Source organism: Equus caballus, chromosome 14 (assembly GCF_041296265.1).
Source record: "Equus caballus isolate H_3958 breed thoroughbred chromosome 14, TB-T2T, whole genome shotgun sequence".
Taxonomy (NCBI): domain Eukaryota; kingdom Metazoa; phylum Chordata; class Mammalia; order Perissodactyla; family Equidae; genus Equus; species Equus caballus.
In genome coordinates this window covers 92,868,703-92,891,178 of record NC_091697.1, presented here as the reverse complement: position 1 = coordinate 92,891,178, position 22,476 = coordinate 92,868,703, and the positions used below count along the sequence as shown (strand labels likewise).

The 22,476-nt window shown below is 37.8% G+C and overlaps 1 protein-coding gene across 1 annotated transcript in view; it reads left to right on the top strand.

Moving 5' to 3' along the window:
- Window positions 1-22,476, top strand: part of ADGRV1 (adhesion G protein-coupled receptor V1) — a 510,967-nt gene that overhangs the window by 147,613 nt on the left and 340,878 nt on the right. Inside the window, exons 49-58 of the mRNA XM_070233305.1 lie at window positions 80-187; window positions 2,287-2,551; window positions 3,291-3,413; window positions 10,081-10,303; window positions 10,634-10,838; window positions 15,428-15,574; window positions 17,176-17,431; window positions 19,293-19,495; window positions 20,723-20,899; window positions 21,257-21,439. Of these exons, the coding sequence (XP_070089406.1) occupies window positions 80-187; window positions 2,287-2,551; window positions 3,291-3,413; window positions 10,081-10,303; window positions 10,634-10,838; window positions 15,428-15,574; window positions 17,176-17,431; window positions 19,293-19,495; window positions 20,723-20,899; window positions 21,257-21,439 (1,890 nt within the window). The remainder of the gene's footprint in view (window positions 1-79; window positions 188-2,286; window positions 2,552-3,290; window positions 3,414-10,080; window positions 10,304-10,633; window positions 10,839-15,427; window positions 15,575-17,175; window positions 17,432-19,292; window positions 19,496-20,722; window positions 20,900-21,256; window positions 21,440-22,476) is intronic.

Genomic DNA, 22,476 nt, shown 5'->3' with positions numbered 1-22,476 from the left:
TGTATTACTGTATTCAGAGCCTTTTTTAGTTAAATTCTCCTTTAAATTTTTTATTCCCACGGTTCTGTCTTCCTTGCAGGTACAAACAATCGTTATTTCAGAAAGTTCTCAAGTAAGGTATTTTACTTCAGACAGTCAAGATTATTTAATTGTTGCAAGTCAAAGAGATGATTCTGAATTAACTCAGGTTTGATTCTTTTTAATACTATGAGTGAAATCCATCAAAGATGTAGTCTGTGGGTTTGGAGTAAAAGAACAATAATTTGTGGTAAAGTGGAATACACATATTGATTAGTCAATGTTAATGATTAAACAATAGAGTTATGAATGTTATATTGTCTTCAAGACAATAAGCGTGAACATTTAATTAGAATTTAATTGAGTTGGAGAACATTATCAAGAAAAATCAAACAGCTGTGCGGATGGTATTGTGAAAACCTCTTGATTAACATTGCCAAACGGGCACTCATCACCACCCCAGAAATCCGGATGTCTCTTGTAAACTACATCTCATAATCCTAATAATGCTTATTTGAGAAGTTTTCTCACTCCTCAGACTCCCATACATGCTTCTCATCTTCTCACCTGCAGCTCATGACCTTGTTGAAATGAAAGCTACCAGAAAGGAGAATACTCACCTTCCCAACACCAACTTCAGAAGCCTTCTTGAAACCCAGTCTTATGCCTTCCTCCTGTTACAGTGGAGGAGGTGCTGCTTCGGTAAAAGCCAGGCTCCTACAGAGGTGCCCCTCTTGCCTTCAGAAGGTTTATTTTTGCCTCCTTTTCCTGGCATCACTGGCATCTCTCTCTCTCTATCAGATTATTACAATCAGCATAGATGCAGGATCTCTAAGTTGCAAAAGAAATTCCTCCCCTGATCTCATCTGCTTCTACCTTCTATTTCATTTCTTTTCTCCCTTTATAGTAGGACACCTTGAAAGAATTATCTATTTGCTTGGTCTTTACTTCCTCATGGTCACTGATGACAACTGGGTTGCAAATCCTGTGGATGCTTTTCTATCATTGTCTTACATTACTTCCCATCAGCATGTGACAGTCACCTCATCCTCAAATTTAAACCGTCTCTTCTCTTGATTTCCAAGAGAAATAAAGATACAGCCCAGATTTTCCTTCCATCTCTTGGTGTCATCCTTCTCAGTCTCCGCAGGGTTCTACCTCCCTTATCTGAACTTAGATGTCTTGGAGTTTTTCAGGTTCTGTTTCAGTTCAAATTTCTTTTTTCTTTCTCTTCACTCATGCTGGGCACTTTTATCAGTTGTCTGGCTTTAAATATCAGCTGTAGCCTAATGTCTGCCATATTTATCAGTAACCTCTCCTTTGTATTCCAGACTTACGTATCTAACTGCCTGTCGGCAACTCCGCTTAAGTATATTTGAGGTATCTAAGATTTAACATATCCCGAACTAAACTTTGATTTTCTCTATGAAACTTGTTTCAATGCCTGCTTTCATCTCAGGAAATAGCAACCCCATAAATGCAAGTGCTCGAGATAGAATGCTGGGATATATCTTTCTTGATTACTCTTTTTTAGTAATTTGCATCTACTTTATTTTTAAGTATTTTTGATTATATCTCACAGTAATATTTTGAGTATAGACATATCTTTCCATCTCTATTTCTCCTTCCCTAATCCAGATTCCCATTATTTCTCACCCACACTATTCAAGTGGCCTCCAGGCTGGTCTCCGAACTTCTCTGACCTCCTCTAATCCATTCTCCATCGAGTAGCCAGAGTAATATTTAAAAAATATTAGTTGATTCACATTACTTTTCATTTTAAAATTATTCAATGATTGCCAGTTATACTTAGAATATTTACACTCACCTTGAAACCTTGTATGCATTGCCACCTTCAGGACTAAAAAGTTTAGGTGTTTCTTTTTGTATTCTCTTGCTTGAGCAGTGGGTAATGATATTACAGCCTTAGAATGTTTCTTATCCAGGGCTAAGTTTCTCATATTTAAATTAATTCTCTCCTATTTTTGGCTTTCCCCTTCTTTTGCTGTCACCAGCCTGCGCCCTGATGTATGTTTGAAACTAATTTATTTTTAAATAACTTCTCTTCCACTCATTCTACATGTGTATGCTCATGCACACACACACATAGATAAAAAGAAGGAGAGTGCATCAGTTTTGACAGTCTCTCATTGATGAAAGTATCCTCTTAACTGAATAAAAGGGTCCAGTAAACATATTATTAGTTGAACTCTCACACGTGTTAAATTCCTCGTCATGAAGTGTTTCGTATTTGAACATTCCCTACAGGTCTTCAGATGGGATGGAGCAAGCTTCCTGTTGCGTCAGACGCTCCCTGTCCGAGGAGTGCTGAGCATGGCCTTATTCACCAGAGCAGGCTCTGTGTTCTTAGCTATCTCCCAGGCAAAGGCCGGGCCAAATGCCCTTTTACTTAGATGGTCTGGCAATGAGTTTATTAACTTTCAAGAAGTGCCAATCAGTGGGACAACACAGGTCGAGGCCTTGACTTCAGGGGATGATATTTACTTAATTTTTGCCAAACCTGTCTTTCTAGGTGAGAAGATACAGTGTTTTTAATGCATACATAGTTATTATCAAAATTGTCTATCATTTGTGTGGTATGTTATGTATGAAAATGCTCTTGTAATAATTTTTTTAGCTAATCTGTAGAATGTTTCTTCATGGATAAGTACTGACTGTCAGCTATAGATGGATTTTGGGGAAAAAAACATTTTAATTGTTATGTCTATAATCTTAGGTGCTCTGAACGACTACTTTAAAGTTATGTTAAAATAAAATTGGGGATGGGTGGGTAAAGTGGAAAGATCTATGAAAAGATTATGAAGATCTTATACCCAAAGCGCAAACAGGTAGTTTTTTATATGACTGTACTTGGCGGCTGTGGATAGATAATTTATAGTAGTGCTAAATAGTGCTTAGCAACTTTTGAGAAGACTGTTTCAAAATATTCTCTGCACATGAATATTCTCTTCTGCTTAGTGGAACTTTCATAGATAAAATTTCAACATTCCTGAAAAATAAAACGTTTGTCACTATTTTTCTTTAATATCAGATCACAGTGGCTGACCATGTATACACTTCATATGGTAAATCCAGAAAGACTTGAAGAGTTTCCTACTGTCATATTTTGTTTTACTAAAAGAATTCTAAGGAATGTCCGACTAAATTTTTTAAGTTAAATTTAATGTTTTTATTATAGTTTTAATGTGTAATTTTATCATTTTTTTCTGTAACTTTTGCCCTTAGATTTGACTTTTATTCCATTATTTTAGGAGATCAGAATTCAATTGATATTTTCATCTGGGAGACAGGACAGTCTTCTTTCAGATATTTTCAATCCCTGGATTTTGCTGCTATTAATAGGATCTACTCCTTCACACCAGCCTCAGGAATAGGTAAGGGCTTGTAAACTGCTAACTAATCCTAAAGGCAGCATGGAAAGCTAGGATGATTATAATCTTATTGAATTAGAGGTGGTGTCACATTGCCAGACACTGGGTATTTTAATAAGGATGTAATAAAAGATTTTTACTATAATATTTCCAGAAATCCTAGAATTTTAAAGGACTGATACTTTTAAAATGACCATTGTGCTTGAGATAAATCAGAATGACTGAAATATGGGGGAAAATACTGGGAGGAATAAAGAAAGATAACATTCTTTTGTCTAGCGAAAAATGAAGAATGACATTACGTATGTATTTTTTTAAATGTGAAAGTATTTATAAGGGGATAGCAAGTATCTGCATCGAAGAATTAAAAACAAAAGTCAGAAAATGATTGTGAGAACTCTGCTGTCCCCGTCTCCTCTCCCAACTACCTTCCACGGTCTGAAATCCTTTCTTAGTCCTCTGTACTTTAATCCACGTGTAGAAACAGAGCAATATTTTTAATCACAGTGGTTTCAGGAACAGAGTCTGTTAGTGAAAACCTAAAGGGTCAATGCTGTCTGGAGGCTGTGGGATTATTTCAGGGTTGGTAAAGAATCACTTGGGTGGGCCAGTGGCAATAAGGTGAAGAAGCCGACGGGAGTTGGCGTGGTGAGCCTGTGGGGCTGCCTCCCGGAGGAAGTGTGAGCAGTGCCCGGGGTGCGCTCAGTGAGTCAGCCTGTCTCCTTTCGAGGTCCTCAGAGGAACTTGGAAGCCAAGCCTGAGTGGCTCAGGAGGCGATTCTGGATGAGTCAAAGTTTCACTTTTAAATTGAGACATAACAATTCTGTATGAATTAAACAGCATCATTTATTAATTAGATATTGTGTATAAGTCGTTGTTTAAAGTTATGAAGAATTCCTCACTCTCGAAGGTTTAATATCTGCTTAGAGAAGCAGGAAAACTATTAAGATGATCATTCAAGGTACAGTCTGCATCCCATTTGCTCTGTGAGTGGTGGGATTGGAGTGGTTAAGGGTCTAAGGGGGAGCTTGAGCTACGCTTGGCCAGGTTGGTAGGAAATATTGTGAGTAGGGGTAAGGGTATGAGCAAAGGAGAGGGCAGAGTGTCTGTGGCACTGAAGGCACAGAGAACAGATGAGAGTGGTGGAGGCTCAGGATTTGACTCAGCATGCAGCGGTGGTACACAGGTTGGAAACACACACTAGAGTCTATACAGGAAGGTCTGGAAGGTCAGGCCCAGGGTTTGATCTGTGCTTCAGATAGTCCGGTGGTTCCCAAACATTTAGGTCTTAGAAACTTTTCACTCTGCTAAGAATTTGATGATCTCAAAGAGCTTTTGTTTGTGTGGATCATATTTATTGATATTTATTGCATTAGAAATTAAAACTGAGAAATTTTAAAGATATTTATTAATTCATTAAAAAATGGTAGCAATAAACTCATTACATGTGAACATGAATAAGATATGTTTTATTTTTAAAAAACTATATTTTCCAAAACAAAACCTGTGTAAGAAGAGTAGCATTGCCTTTTTGTTTTTGTAAATCTCTTTAATGTATGGTTTAATAGAGGATGGCTAGATTCTCATGTCTGCATCTGTATTCAGCCTGTGGCAGTAATGTCAGTCATATGGCCTCTGGAAAGTCCCACTGTGCACTCAGGAAAGAATGAGAGTGAAATAGACAAACAACATCTGAGGATTATTATGAAGATAGTTTTGACCTCACAAACTCTCTCAAAGGGTCTCAAGGACTCCTTGTGGCTGCTGGACTACACTCTGAGCATTATTGAGGTAGGGAAATACTTGAAGACATTTCAAACGCAAGTGATGATCGAAGGCATGTTTTGCCACTCCTCCTAGCTTTGGTGTATAGAATATGCTGGAAGCAGTAGTTTGCAGCTGCCCAGGCAAGAGCTGATGTAGCAGCCCCTGCAGGTGGTTAGAGATATGGAACTGAAATCAGGAGGAAATCAGTTAGAGGTTTAGACTTTGGTGACATCGACTTGTGGGAGTAGTTGAACTCATGAAAGTCAAAATCTACAAAGTAAACAATGGAGGAGAGTAGAAGATTTAGTACAAATACAGGAATCTATTCTTGCAGTTTTCCTCTTAGGTTCCACACTGCTGCTTTCTCTATCAGGCACTGTCACCTTCAGTCACCTCAACTGTTGACAGGAATCAGAAGTTATTTACCTCTCGTTTTTTAGAGATTATCTCACTGTACTTTGTTTCCATGTGTCCTACTCCCCATCCTCAGCCCTGCATCCATATCACGTCCTCCCAGATGTCCATACCACGCTCTCCCCACATTCTGGACTGTCACATCATTTTCTGGCCTCCACGCTAGTTTCACTCTGCTGTCAGTCCTGTGTCTGACTCGGTTCTGCTAATCCCCTTCTTAAATGACCTCTCTTTACATATCAGCACTCTGACAGGCCATACATCTGTGATGTTGTCCTATAATGTACAACTCCGTGACTTTCCTATCATTCCCTCAACAGTTGACTTTCTGAATAAATTGTGTCTTTCATCATGAATTTGTTTCATTTTTGTCTACTTGTCCTTTAATTTTGTGACTTTATCATTTTTGCTTCTCTTATACTTCAAGTTTTCAAGTGGACTATCTGCTTGAGTCACTTATTATAATTCAAAACCGTTGCCTAATGAATGTTTTTAAGGATGATGAGTGCTGCCTGAATGGGCCATTAATTGAAGTTATAGAATTCCTTCTAAAGACTTTTTAAAAATAGAATAGGTACACTTTCTAAAAGAACTTGTGAAAAATTCTGCCAGAGGCTTGTTAAAGGACCCATTGTGAGGTCTCCTTTATTTCTTTTGTTTCTGTGACTTGAGGATGTAGAAGTATGAAAAGATTATAGGTAATTATTTAGAATGTCTTATTATAGATCCCCTGAAAGCTGAAATTATGCATTAAATAATATTCAAGGCCTTTCTTATTTTGAATGTGTCAAATATTTTATTAAAAGTATTAGATTGGAGCCATGACTGTAAGGATTGCATATTTATTCTGGTTAATGACTTGACAGAGATTATTGGGGAGTGACTGAATTCCTTAAATGGAGGAGGAAGAATGAATGTGACAAAGACTGTAAGGACATATACACCATCTTTCCTTTCTCCCTTCTCTCTTTTATTACTTAGTAGATATTTTTTAGTGCCAGTTATGTGCCAAGTACTGTGGTAGACCCTGAGGAAACAAGGGTAAGCAAAATAAGGTATAGTCCCTGCCCTGAAGAAGTTTAACATGATAGGAAAGAAAGACGTTATATAAAATCACACAAATAAATTGCTAGCTATAAACAGATGACTCATATGGAAGAATGGAATAAAGTACTCTCATAACAAAATGGAGAGGACTTGACCTGGTCTAAGGGATGCCCAGAAAGGTTCCTTGAGGAAGAATCATTTAATTGTGAACTACAACATGAGTAGGAGTTAATAAGGCAAAGAGTTGAGCACGGTGTCGGGGGGCTCTAGGCAAAGGGAACAATAGCATGTGCAAAGAGGTCAGATGGTGGCCGTGAGCGTGTGCTTTTAAGGAAGGACCAGGAAGAGGCCAGTGTGGCAGTGAAGGAGGAGTGGTACAGGGTATAACTGAGGATGTTATAAGATAGGGGCCTAAAGGATTATTGTCTTTGTCCTAAAAGTATTGGGATGCCTTTTATGAGAAGGTGATGAGGAAATGGAGAAAGAGAGGGGGCAAGGGGAGAGAGAGAGAGAGACAGACTCGTGTGTGTGTGTGTGTGTGTGTGTGTGTGTGTGTAAAAGGGAGCTTTGGCTGCCATGGGGAAAAATGCTTAGACGCTGGTAGGAGAAGATGTCTGAAGACAAGCTGGGGGCTCATGTGACACTTCAGACTAGAAATGTTGGATGATGGAGCTTGGAAAGTGATAGATGATGCAGGTGGAAAATCAGAGAAGTAGAGAAGTAGATTAATTTAAAAGATGTCTCACAGGTAAAATCTGCAGTTGATGATGGATTACATATGAGAATAGGTGAGACAGAGAATGTTAAGGTTGGGCCCTAATTTCTTCAATTAATAGATAGATGATAGTCCCATAACTATTATGATGATCACTAGAAGGAAGACCAGCCTTTGAGAAAGAGATAATCAATTTGGTTGGGATAATTTGAGATGCCTTTGAGTCATGCATGTGCAGAGGTTGAGTCAGTGCTACTGGTGGGAACTTAGAAGAGAGTCCTGGACTGCAGGTGTACGAGGAGGGTCGTTTTACTACAGGCAGAGATGAAATTGTCTGAAAAAAGATTTTGTGGTGTGAGGGATGGGGGCTTCCAAGCAAATTTTGATGAATTTCACTTTTTGAAAGGCAAGTGGAGGAGAATATATGGACAAAGGAGTCAAAAACTACAAAAATCTATAGTTAACCCTTGCTCAATGTTTCTTATATCCCAGGTTCTGTTCCAGCCCCTTACTTTATCTCATTTAATGCTCAAAGCTCTGTATGCTGCTAGAAAGACACTTATCCCACCCTTCCTGGTCCTTAGACATCTCTCAGCTTCACCAAAACTGTCGCCTTTGGAAATCATCACCTTTGGAAATCATTTGGATTAAACTCATCACTCTATTCATCCCTGTTTAGTCACCATAAGAAGCCTGGATTCCATAAAGATAAAGAGACTCTCGCCCCCGTATGGTCTATATGTGCTCTAGACTGTGAGCCCTAATTTCCAGATCAGATGCTCAACTCTCACCTCCTCCAACTCCCCAAAGCTTTCCATAATTTCCTGTGGAACAGATACACTGTGTCCCAAACTTTTCTCAGATTCTTTCCTTCATGTCCTTCCTGTGAAACTCAGCTGTCTCCTGAGGACACTGCTTTCAGGCAGCCCTCCATGGCAGTTCTGCCTCTTATTGGTTTCTTCTTATATCCTCAGATCTCTAAATGTTAGGAATGCTTGCTCTAGCGCTGAGGCCTGGAACTTCTCTTTATGTGCACTCCTTAAATAATCTTGTCCAGTTGCCTTCCTTTGGGATACTTTTTTTTTCATAGTTTTGCTAAATGGAAGAGAATTCTATAATCAAGACTAGTTAAAATCCTGTTCCCCAGAGAAGAGATTTAGGGGTTTTTTTTTCCCCTTCTAAATTCCCTGGCCCAATTTCATGGTCTTGATCGGTGCAAATGTCTCTTTTCTGAGAAAACACTCTCTGCCTAAGTATATGCAGATTGGAGACCCCGTCCTGCATTTCCTAGTCTGAATGTCTGATTATCTATCTGCTGCCTTGTCATACTAATCAGAGTGCAAGGAATGAAGAGGGTATGTCTCCGAGGGTTAAACACACAGTCAGGGATGTTCAGAACACTTTAGTTTATGCTTTTGGTGGAGACTGTAGAATCAGTTAAACTTGGGAAATGTTGAGATCTCTCTGAGGAGCTTGCTCTGTGCTGAGTGTCTCCAGTTTTACATGGTTTTATGAAAAACACATGATCATTTTAAAAATGCAAGTTTATTAATAACAGCACTTTTCTTGATCTTTACCTTTTATGCAACATTTACTAAACTGCAACAGTATTTTAGTTACTATAAATGAGCATGATTGGTAGTTCTTGATATGTAATAGTAAGGATAAGGGATTTCCCATTGTAACCTTTGGGCTAAGATTTTAGAAGAGACTCATGGTTTCTGGTTCTATGTGCTATTTTAATATCCAGTCCATCTTATTTGATATTTTTATATTCCAAGATGTTTCTCCAAGAATTAGAATTTGTGCATGTTTCTCTATGGTTTCTCCTTTTTCTCTCCAGTTTGAAGGTTGCTTGCTGGTGTATATGATGTAGTAGGCCCTCCTATTTCCTGTAGATACAAATATGTGCCATTGCTTTGAACTATTACGAGCATGCTTTCCTAATAACATTTCAGAAAGCATGGACAAAGTGTACTCCAAGATCATACAGTTGTTAATATCCTTTGGCCTAATTGACCACCTTTAAGAATTTAACAAGTGAAAATATTAAAATGAAGAACTCTGTCTCAAATTAATATTGAAAAATCAAATAAAAACAATAAACATCCAATGTGGGGAAATTATTGAATATTTTAAGTATCAACCCTATAGACTATTATCTATGAATTAAAATCATATATTTGAGTGCTATGTAGCAACATATAAAACTGTATAATTTTATATGCTTATATATATACACTATATACACTGTAGATGTAGCATTAATCTTTTTAATTAAGAACTTTTTTGTATGTGTACTGTTTATAACTATGTCAATTATGAGTTCATATGGATGGTGACTCGAAAGGAAATATAAAAATGAAACATTTCGTGGTGGGATCATGGGTATTTTTCACTTTTAAAGATATTCTACCATGCTATCTAATACATAAATATTGACATGAATATAAAAGAGTCCAAAATCTTTTTGGGTGTTACCATCCAGTGATTTCTTTTTGATAAACTGGATTGTGGGTACGTTGTCAGGCTGGCTTGATCATTCCACAGCGTTTAAAACTTATTATTTATATTCCGTTATTTCAGAAATAGGATCAGATTTAGTTACTTCAGAAATCAAAATGGAGCTCTGTGAGTGGGAGAGGTTTTGCTGTGGTGCCCATGTTGGGAGCATGTGAGGTGACAGTTTACATTTCACTCGATTTGCCTTGTCTTTCCTTCCTGCAGTCCATATCCTTCTTATTGGCCAAGCTGTGTCTGCTCTTTACTGCTGGAATTCAGAGCTGAATCAATTCTCTTTTATTCTGGAAGCACCTTCTGCTCGTGATGCAGCTTCTGTTACAGTGAAGTCCCTTAATTCAGGCAAGAATTTAATTGCTCTAGCGGAGTCCACCCACTCACACATATATGAGCTGGCCTACATCTCCAGCCAGTCTGACTTTGTTCCTAGGTAGGTTCAACATTTTATGCTGAATGTCTTCATGCTCACCATAATGTTATATGGCACCTAATTTCTAAGTCTTTATTTAGTGACTGAAAAATATACAAACTATAAGATCTATTTATAAGCCAGAAATTTGGTTATTATCTATATTTCTAATATTTATCTACCAAGTTAATCAGTATTATATGAACATTTTGGGTTAAAATTTTATTTATGAAATGTGATTTTTCTAAACTTTTATTGTTAATTAATGTGATGAGAGTTTTATGAGTAATCTACTATGTATATGTCTGAAATTTATTGTAGTTGACTTATTTTATATACTTCTTATGCTAGTTCAGGTGAACTGGTGTTTGAACCAGGTGACACAGAAGCTGTAATAGCGGTAAATATCCTTGATGATACAGTTCCAGAAGAAGAAGAATCCTTCAGAGTTCAGCTTAAAAATCCCAAAGGAGGAGCAGAGATTGGTATTAACGGTTATGTAAAAATTACTATTCTGTCTAATGATGATGCCTATGGAGTCGTTGGATTTGCTCAGGTAAAGATCCCACATTTAGAAGTCAAAATGCTTTATATGCTAGCTGTTATCAGTACTCAGTTGTGAGTCATAATATGAGTATCTTAAGCTTCTCTCCCTTTTCTTTCCCTGTTTTACCCCCAACTCTGTCTTCTAAGGTGAATTCTACTGATGTCTTGCAATTTATAGTGTTATACACTGGACCCTCTGGGTCAACTTGTTCTAAACTTTTTTTTGTATTGATTCTTTTTGTAAGATTGAATTTGGGATGTTACCAGTTGGCCTTGGTCTAGGAGTTTGGCTCTGTTATTAGCCCTGTTTCCAGGGGATAATGATGAAGCAGATTCCAAATACACCATACACTGTGTCTTGTCATACACATCACCTACAAATATATTACCGTCCTATTTAGCCTTTGTTATTTCTGTGTATTGAGCGAGAGAGAGATGTTTATAACTGTACATGCGTTGTACACACGGAGATGCTTTCTCCTGAGGAAAGAGACTATGCAAACCTTCCCAGGTTGATTTTCATGCCCAGACTTTGTATTCCTTTACCAGTGAGCAAAAGGACACCCATTTATATTGCATCATTTAGTACTGTTTGAAAAGTATATCTTGATTTCTTAGCTAGAGTTCGTAGTTGCAGCTATCATGTAACTTTTTCTGAAATATTTTGCAAGTAAAGAAAACTCAACTCAAACTGGCTTAAACACCAAGAGCATGTCCACAGAGAAGGTGGGCTTTGGGGGTTGGTTGAATCTCTTTCATGTCACCATGGTCACATTCTTTCCATCTCTCCACTTTACCAACACAAAGCTGATTCTTCATTTGGTAGTTTGAAAGCTAATGTTGTTGTTAGGACTACTGCTTCCTTGTTGATATCCAGGTGGGGAGAGATAGATGCTTTATGTGTCTCTTGGAGTAAGAAAGAAATTTCCCAAAAGCATCTAGGAAACTCTTCTTATGTCTCATTGGCCTGAAGTGGCTAACAAACCCACTTGTTCCTTCATTTATTTATTCATGTAGCAGACGTTTAACGAACACCTGATATGTACCAGATACTGTTTCAGATGCTAGAGATATGTCAGAAAATAAAACAGTAAAAATCTCCAAGCTCGTGGTCCTTAAATTGTAGAGAGGGCAAAGAGAGATAGGCAATAAACAAAGACATAAGAGACATCTGTACTGTACCTGATGGTAATAAGTGCCATGGAGAAACATTAGGCAGGGAAGGCAGTGGAGAGTGTGAGGGAGGGGGTGGAGGTTGTGTGCGAGGAAATTGAAAATAGGATATCAGGGGGGCTGCACTGAGGAAATGACATGAGGACAAATGCCGGAGGAGATGAAGGAGTGAGGTGTATGCATATCTGGGGGAAGAACATGTAAGACAGGGGGAACCCTCAGTAAGGGCAGAGGCCCTGAAGTGAGAGGCCTTGCTCATCTGGAGCAGCAAGGAGGCCGCGGTGGCTGAGGTCAGCACACTAGAGAGGGATAAGGCCCAGGAGGTGAAGGGCCAGGGCCCTGTGTTGGGGATCCCCAGCAGCACCCACAAGTCTGATGACTTTCTGGGAGACTCGAAGGACTCAGTGTTTAGCCATACTTGTGGCAGTGATTTATTATAGTGAAAGGGTACAAGGGAAAATCAGCTAAGGGAAAGGCTCACGGGGAGAAGTCCAGAGGGAACAACGTGCCAGTTTCCAACAGTTCTCCACGAGTGGAGTCACACGGGCACATAATTCCCCCAGCATCGAGCTGAGTTGTGACAGCATGTGTGAAGTGTTGCCAACCAGAGAAGTTCATTACAGACTCAGTGCCCGGGCTCTTAATTGGAGACCAATCATGTAGGCGCTCTCAGCTGGGCACATACCAACATTCCAGACGCCCAGAAGGAAAACAGGTGCTCGGTGTAAACTGCAGTGTGTGTACAAACAGTTCAGGCTCAGAGAGTACTTATCGGTTCTAGTCACGGTGGGAACCTTCCCGAAATCCAAGTTCCCAGACACCTACCAAGGGCCAACCTTGTGAGCAGGCCTTTTGAAGGATAGCTATGAGGCCTGCCATGTCCACTCCTTCCTGCACAAACTCCTTAACTCATAATGAATTTGGTCTCTGAGGAAATGGGAAACTTTTGGAGGGTTGGGGTGGAAGAGCAACATGATCTCACTCAAATTTTAAAAGGACCACTCTGGCCATAGGATTGAGAGCAGACTGTAAGTGGGCAAGGACAGAAATAGACCAGTTAGGAGACTATTGCAGAATCCAGCAATAAATGACAGCTACAGGAAGCAGGAATTTACCTTTCACTGAGAAATAGGTGACTGTGGGAGGAACAGGTTTGAGGGATAAGATATGAGGAGTTTTGGACATGCTAATGTCCTGTGTCAATTGCTTGCAAGGGTTATAGGATCATTCTGTTACCCAGTCTGGCCATTTGTGGAGTTAAAGGCAAATTACCTCCCTCTGAAACAGCTAAATAAAATATTTTCTTTTGTTTAACCTAATATATTTGAAATATCATTTCAACATATAATCAACATAAAATTATTGATGAAATATTTTACGTCCTTTTTTTTCATACTTTGTCTTCAAATCCAGTGCACATTTTACCCTCACAGACTAGTCACATTTCAAGGGCTCAATAGCCACGTGTAGCCAGCGGCTGCTGTGTAGGACAGGGCAGCTCTAAGACATGAGCTGGTGGGGATGGGGTGGGGTTGGGAAGGAAGGGTTAGAAAGAAAGAAGACAACCTCTGTCCCACCAGGTCTTCACGTGACTGCCTCCTCGCTTTCTTCAGGTCTCTGCTGAAGAAAGAGCAGAGACTCTTCATCCACTCTTTATCCACTTATAATGACCTAATTTGTCTGTTGTTGGTTTCTTTTTTACTAAAATTCAAGAGGATGAGAGCTGGGATACTGCTTTGTTCACAGCTTTATCCCTGCACCCAGAAAAGTACCTGGCACACAGAAGGTGCTTAGTGTGAGCCTGTCATTATGCAGGGGACGAAGCCATAGGCCACTCCCATTTCCTTCGCAGGATCTCATACAAATAGGGCGGAGCTGGGATTGGGGGGGCAAGAACCACAATGCTCTGCTGCTTGGTTTCATCTTCTCACCTTGATCTTGCTGCAGGTGGAGAGCACATTCTATTCCTTGACTGTTTAAGCATGACAGATTTCTCTTTGTGAAGCTTGCTCCAGAATTGTTCTAGAGACATGAAATCATCATAGTTTAATCTTTGCCAATAGACGGTATCCTGGATTCCTTCAATCCATCAGTGGAATTCCTCAGCACAGGCCTTTTGTGTCTGTATAACCTTGTTCCAAGATGAGATTTAGTAGATAATGAGGCTTTCTTGAATATTTTCTGGCTGTATGGAACCCTCATTTTACTAACCCTTGTTAAAGGGCATGGAGCCAGAGAAAACTTCTCTTTCAGAAGGCATTGTCTTTTGTGACCAAATTATATGTGTATTTTAAAATCAAGGCATTTTCTGTAGCAGTCTTTGATTGCCTTGAGCAAGATTTTATTACTATGTAACATCTGTAACAATGTGTTAAAATGCTGTGTGAAATATTGCTATAGGATTGGATATCTACTCAAATTAGCATTCTAAATAGAAGCTTTCATAAGCTTTAAGAAAATAATGAGGGAGTCTCTTTTCAGATTACCATAGTAAAAAGTCAAGAAAAACCTTACTGGAAAGATTCTTTAAAACTTTATATTCCATGATCTTGCTTTATTGCCGATGGACAAACTGGGAGTATTGTAAGAACGGATTCTTTAGAGTATTAATTTTGGGGAAAAGTTCGTTAGGTGGCTGGCAAGAGAGGTTGCAAATGTTAGGCAAGGAGTGTTATAGTCACACGGAGGCAGAAATCTGTTTGGAACAAAGGAAAGAAACTGGGAAGTACAGGTGAGAAGAAGAGAGTAAGGAATTTTAACACAAGGGATATTCCTGGCAGGAAAAATAGTTCTAAAGACCATGAGCTAAGGATGAAACACCATCAATGGAAACAGCACAGCCTGTAGAAACATTTCAGAGGATGTGAACTTAAGGATTAGAGACATTTGTAAATGAGCAGAGAGAGCGCCCTGATTCTCATGACATCATTGCATTTGGATGGGACCTTGGAGACCATGTGGGCCAAACACTTATGCTACAAATAAGACCAGAGACCTAAAGGAATTGGCAGAGCTTACACAGGGGGAGAAGATGCCTGTTCTTCTGACTCTATGTCCTTTCCTTTCTACAAGCTCTTTTCATGCTATGTATGTACATGCTTTAAAAATATGTATGCTTTTTGAGTATAAAAATAATATATGTTCACTGAAGAAAATTTGAAAAATGTAGAACCAGGAGAACAAAAATAAAAATAATCCTATAAAAATTAACATTTTCATTACTTTGACTTAGTCTTTTACTTATTCAAACATGCGTGTTTTAAAATAAAATTGTGGCCATCCTATATTATTGTCTTTTAACTCTTGTTTTTTGCTTACTATATCATGTTGCTTAGTACTGGGAAGTTTGCAAATGCATAGCAGCATGAAATAAGTCTGCTTAGGTAATTTCAAATAACCCCTTGTGAATTCCTGTGTATTTTTCAGAATTCATTATATAAGCAAGTAGAAGAAATGGAACAAGATAACCTAGTAACCTTGAATGTTGAACGCATAAAAGGAACATATGGTCATATAACTGTAGCGTGGGAAGCTGGCGGAAGTGTTAGTGATATATTTCCTACCTCAGGAGTGGTATGTAATTTACAAAATTATAGGAGAGTCACTTTTAAATTATGGTTACTATTGATGCATGGGACCAAACCCTGCCTTATGGATGAAGTGTTTGAGTTTGACCATGTCAACACTGGATTCCTACTAATCACCGTAGAGAGGGATACAATTTAAGGTTAGTTTTATTGTTGTGATTCTTCTTTTTTTTTTTTCCTGTAATACCAAAGTTGTCTGTAAAAAGGTCATCCCTTTTGAGGTTCAATACATTGACTGGCCAAATTGTGGCTGTATTAAGATAAAACCAATCAAACGGGATGGAAACATGGTTTCAAGATTTGAGTAAAATGCAAGCAGTAAATGGAGAACAATTCCGTGAAAAATAGCCATACGTATGAAAAAGTAGAGCAGGGTTGTTGGGTGATGTAGGTTGAGTTTCCTGGAAGTAGACTCTGAGATTGAGAGTTGTGGACAGAAAGTTTATTGGGGAGATACATCTATAGGAGGATGAGGAAGGCAAGAATGTGCAGAGGGACAAGTTGACCCACAGGCATTTGCATCTGAGGTCGAGCCTATGAGGGAGTTCTGGTCCTTGGAGTTGTCTGCTGTTAGGACAAGGGGGTTAAGATGTTGCATCCCCGTTTTAGCTGTCCTTGGCCTCTGGTTACCCTCTGGGTGGGGCATAACCTTGTGTGAAACAGTTTGCTGCAGCTGAGGGCAGTTCCTAATGAGAAATACGGAAGTTGTTATCCCCAGCAGCTGGGCATGGGTGCATCGGCCCCAGTAAGGGATCTGGGCAGAGGATCACATTATCTAGTATTGGAGGATAGTGTAAAATTGGACCATAGTTTTCTGGCCCTTGATTTTATGAATAAAACTCTTGTGTTTATATCCTCAAGTGCCTTCCCTAGGTGGAGAGATGAGTGTTGGCAAAATAGGCCTCCGATGCTAGTTTGAATAATTGTGGTTTGTAGCCATATTGTGGGAGGATAGGGTATGAAGTGGGGAACAATGGCAAATGACATTCAAGAAGCAGATAGAAGTCCTATCAGAAAGGATTTCAGATGCCTTTTAGCAAATTTGGACTTAACTCTTTAGGCAATGGATACACAAAAGGAGGAGAAAGATGCTTTGATTTGTATCTCTGTCTGTGTTTCTCTCTCTAGCTCTATTTTGGTTGATTCATTGTTAAATCAATGTCTATTCTGACTTAGCCAAAGTAAGTAGCAATCCTGGCAAGCATTTCATAGAAAAAATTGTTTAAACTAGTATGCCACCTTCTTTTATCTTTATAGATTTTTATATATGGTTATCTAGGGCTTAGCTTCCCAGAGAGAGACTCTGTGCTCTATATTTTAATAGAATATAGGCTTTAGGATATGACAGTGTAATTACATGTTTTATTAGCTTAAGTTTTAGTAATGGTTTACTTTCTTTTTTCCTAACAGTCTTCCACTTTTAATAGGAAAGGCATTTGATTGATTTGTAGAATCATAATTGTGTTGCTTGAATATCTCTTGTTATTTAAGTTGTGGCCAGTATTAAAAGAAAATCTAACCTTTTCCTATTTTTACTGACAGTAATAATTACAAAATAAATGAAATCTTCTTTCTTTAAAATTTTAGATTTCATTTTCTGAAGGCCAAGCTCTGTCTGCAGTCACTCTGACTGTGCTTGCTGATGATGTCCCAGAGGTATCAGAGACTGTGATCATAACTCTCACCAGTATTACCACTGAAGGGGTTGAGGACCCATCAAAAGGTGCTACTATTGATCAGAAAAGAAACAAGTCTGTGATAACCGCTCTGCCCAATGATTCACCCTATGGCTTGGTGGGCTGGCGTGCTGAGTCTCTCTTCATTAGAGTAGCAGAGCCTAAAGGTAATTTGTTACATTGTTTTTCAGGTTCTAGTAGGTTTTATTTTATTGTTAGTGCCATGGAGTCGATTCCAACTCCCAGCGCCCCTGTCCAGCAGAGCGGAACCCTGCCCAGTTTTTCTGTGCCATTCCCTCACCTTTCGGCACTAAATCTGTCAGTGCTTTGCTGCTCTTCATAGGGTTTTCAAGGCCGATATTTTCAGAAGCGGGTGGCCAGGTCCTTCTTCCTAGTCTGCCTTAGTCTGGAAGCTCTGCTGAAACCTGCTTACTGTGGGTGACCCTGCTGGTATTTGAAATACTGGTGGCATAGCTTTCAGCATCGCAGCAACACACAGCCACCACAGTTTGACAACTGACAGATGGGTGGTGTGGTCCCCTGGCTGGGAAACTAACGTGCGTCTCAGTGGTGAGAGCCCCAATTCTTAACTACTAGACCACCGGGGCTGACTAGTAAGTTTTACAGGATAATTGAATTCTAATTACTAAGAATGTAGATTTCTCTTTTTATATGATATTTTTTGGTTTAACAGGTCATACTCAATTCTCTTTACTTTTTGTCTTTATTAAATTTAATGATCTTATAATCACTTAGCAACAGTGCTATAGGGAAAACTTTTACTTTTTTGAGATATTACTATCATAATAGAAACATTGATATTTTAGTAAATCATTACAGTTGAGGTGACTGGATTTTATTTTACTTTCTCTTTTTCATCCTTTTTTTATCTGTTCTCTTTCCTCCAATTTCCTCTCTGTAGATATTCAATAGTTACAGGGAAGAATGAGCAACACAATGAAATGCATATGGTACTCAAGCTGTTATTTTTGAAACCTAGAGCAGTAATTAGAATAATAGTTTTTTCTGTAAAGTGTAAGTCATCACTCCCTGTTTCCTTTGAGCTTAGTGCTGATCTTTGCCTAAATAACTATTCATATCAGCTCTGGGATAAATAGATTTTTGTAGATAAGGGTTATTTGACTTATTCAAATAAATGTTTATATATAATATGTATGTGTTTAGAATATACTATGTGAATGCTCTAAAATTTCATATAGGAACATGGACATCTTTCAAGGACCTTTCATTCAAATAGTTGATGGGAACAAATGACATATAATTATGCACAAGGGCCTTTATATGTGTATGTATGTGGGAACAGAAGCAGTAGACTTAAAATAAAACGATCTGTTCATTTATGCATTCAAGAAACATTTTTTGAAGCACCTAGTAAGTGCCAGAAATTCTGCTGTGTGTTCTGGAAACAAAGACACAGTATTTAGTCATTAGAAACTCACAGACCAGTAGATGAGATTGAAAAGCATTTTTTTTTTCATTTATATAGCAAATTGAATTTTAAAAAATGTAAGAAATGAAAAAAAAATAGGTGCTGTGAAGTACTTTGAGCCTTGTGATAGGCACCTTGCTATAAGCATAAAATTATTCTTCTTCTAATGATTGGTTATTAAGTGATGACTTTGTTTAATTTTTCATTTTTGAAGACTCATCTTAGCATTTGTAATTTAGCACCTCTGCTCAACCTCCACGTAGGCACTTTCTGAAGATTTTCAGCAGTTTCTGTTAAAGCGCATGGCACGTACGACAGAGGAGAGCACATTAGAGACCCAGAAGTGAGAGTTTAGACCTGAGATATATGTAACACCGGGAGTGCATGGTGATGTTCTGCATAATTTTGAGAACAAGGAGGACAAAGCGTAAAATACTCCTTGGGAGTATATACTGTCTTTGTTTTACCTTTTTCATTAACCATCTAAGAGGGCTAGTGCAGAACCTTCCACCCTAAATCTTGGAATAGCACCATGGCAGATGGAAAGCTTATTTACTTGAGGTGTGTCTATCTCACAGAGAACGTCAGCATTCTTCAGTTACACATTGTTCGAGATAAAGGACTACTTGGGGACATTGCCATTCACTTGATAGCTAAACCCAATTTCTCACTGCACGTCCATAATCGAGCTACTGAGAATGAAGATTATGTGCTACAAGAAACTATAATAATAATGAAGGAAAACGTAAAAGAAGCTCATGCCAAAGTTGCTATTTTGCCGGTGAGTCTAGGCTGCAATGAATGGGATGTAAAATAAAAGAAAATGGTCTTAAAGATAAAAATGTGATGCTCTTAAAGGGAAAAATCTTTAAAAAGGATGTTTCTATATGTAAAAATCCGAGTACTCTAATTTTCCTACCCACCCTAATATTTAATAATGAATGAGTATTTTATAACTGACTGGTAAAAATAGCAAGTATATTAATTTTTTATATTTATTTTTTAACTGGAATATTGTTTTAAATGAACTTTGAATTTGGATTGGTTTTATGTCTGATTGGATCCACTATTTTGTTGGTTAGTTAGTTATTTTAAACTAATGACACTGAGTAAAATGCCCAAATAAAATCTGGTTATTTTTATTCTTGGTTTGATAGGGCAATATTTTCATTTCATAATATGATTACTTGACTCAAGATTAGTCTTCCTGTGGTTTAGATCTGGTTTTGGTGCTCTCTATGTGTGTATAAAGAGAAGTATATTTCTCTGTAATGATGCACAAGAAACTGAAAGCGGTAATAGTGTTATTAGTAATATATAATAATTAAATATTATATTTATAAATTGTAACACTATATCTAATAATAATATATATCACATATTATTAAATATAATATTATACAATAATATTAGTGATACTAATAATGGTATTATTAGATAACAGTGGCTTCTGGAGAGGATGTTCTGAGAAAGTCATGAGGGATGGGGCAGAACAGAGGTTTCCTTTCCTTTTCACTATGTATTTTTTTATCTTTTGAAATTTTTTATTACCTATTCAAAGACAAAGTAACAATTTTTAAAAAGTTAATTAACGTATAGGATTATGTCTAGATTTACAAGTCTAGGGCTTTCACTTTTAAGATGTCTGTAGCATTTACCAGTTTCTCCTAAATCTTGAGGGAGATATATATGTAAAACATATTCAATAGGATATGGTCAAAATTGTTGGATAGATTTTTAAAAATTATTTTACTTGCTCATGAATATGAGGTTTCCATTGAAACATCACTGATAAGCTTGAATATCCCCTAAGATCCTGAAGTTGTCAGTGGGAACGTATTTAAATGTGAAAAGGAATCTTTTTTCCTTTTTCCTTTCCTGTGACGGAGCTGCCAATTCCTGTGGATAGTCACTTGTTCCTTACTGAAAAATATCAGGTTTCCAGTGCAAGTTCAATATATTTTAAAAAATAAAACACCGTCTCTCTCCCCTCTCCCTTCACCCCCAGGATGATGTTCCTGAGTTGGAGGAAGGATTTCTTGTCAACATCACCGAGGTGTACCTGGTGAACTCTGACTTCTCTGCGGGACAGCCAAGTGTGCGGAGGCCTGGAATGGAGACAGTTGAGATAATGATTGAAGAAAATGATGATCCCAGAGGAATTTTTAAGTTTCATGTTGCCAGAGTGAGATGAACCTTCATATTTTTATAGTAATACAGAAGCTCATCTGTGCTGATTTGGCCATATTGTATCTTTTCTGCAAAATAATTGGCTTTGCTTGCAGATATTTATAAATATGTTTCTTAAAGTTTGTCTTATATACTAATTATTAGTTTTCTTTGAGCTAGACCAAAGGATTAAGCAAGTTTATTTTCATTGAACCTAAATGTAAGAATTCTGAAGACGTATTATGCATATTATATCTATCGATTTCCACTTTGAAAGGTGAAATGTAAGAAAGCGTAATAATAGATTTAGAAAGTATTGCCGTATACGATGTTACTTTTGTCTTGCATTTCAACTTACATTCTTTATTTAAAGGATGTTGGTGGAGTTATTACTGCCTATGAGGTGCCTCCGCCCCTGAACGTTCTTCAAGTTCCTGTAGTCCGGCTGGCGGGAAGCTTCGGGGTTGTGAATGTTTACTGGAAAGCAACATTGGAGAGCGCTGCCCTGGAAGACTTTGAGCCGTCTCATGGGATTCTTGAATTTGCAGATAAACAAGTATGCTAGTCATGAAAAAATTAGCAACTTTTGGTTGTACTTCAAACATTTTATAGGCATCCACCAAATAAATGTGCATTAGTGATTGCTAAATGTATTATACTCTAAATGTTTCTATGTCAAGCCAAACAGAAATATTGTTAGTTAACATGTTATAATCCATTAATGGACAGAGGAAGAGAACATAAAGAGGCAAGAGTCTCACCCTTTTCTGAACTTCCCTACCTGATTCTGTTTTAAATAGAAGTTATAAAGTAGGATAATAATTGGCTTAGGGATGCCTGAAAATGTATAAAAAATTGCCTGATGAAGTACGTGATTCCTAGGAATTTTAGATTCTTAATTTCTTACTACTTGTAAATACAGATATTTGTTTATTTAGAATTTGCACTAAAAGTGTGCACGTTTATTACTTAAATCCAAAACTTACTTTATAATTAATAAAAAGACTAAAATGGTAGAAAAGGAGCAAAATAGTTAAAACTGGAAAAAACTGAAAGCAATATTCTAGATTTGATCCAACCAATTTTTAAATTAGAAAATATTCCATAAGAATTTTAAGTTTGGCAAACTGGCTATTTTGCAATATCTAAGAATAAAATTTTTTCATAAATTTTTAAATCAATAAGTGGAAAAGGCATGTGAACAACTATGAAAATGTTAGTAACTTAAAAATCAGTATCTATCTATGCATAGCCTGATTTGGCCCAGACAGATCTGTATAGTGCGCATCCACTTACTAGTTGCCCATAGTGGGGTAGTAAATGCTGCTAAAAAATAAGCAAACAGATCCAGATTTTCCTACACATAAAGGCCTATTGTTAATGTTTTAAATCCTGAGTTTTTAACAAATTTAGAGCTCTAAAACATTTCTTACTAAAAGGAGGGGGGAGGACTGCAAATTTTTACATTGAAAGTAGAAACAAATACATCGATTTTTCATCGAAGTAGCCTTCCAGCTTGGTTATATTATCAGCAGTTTATTCTGTCCCTGAGGTTGGAGTCCCATCACTTAGCAGCATCCTTAGGATCATCAT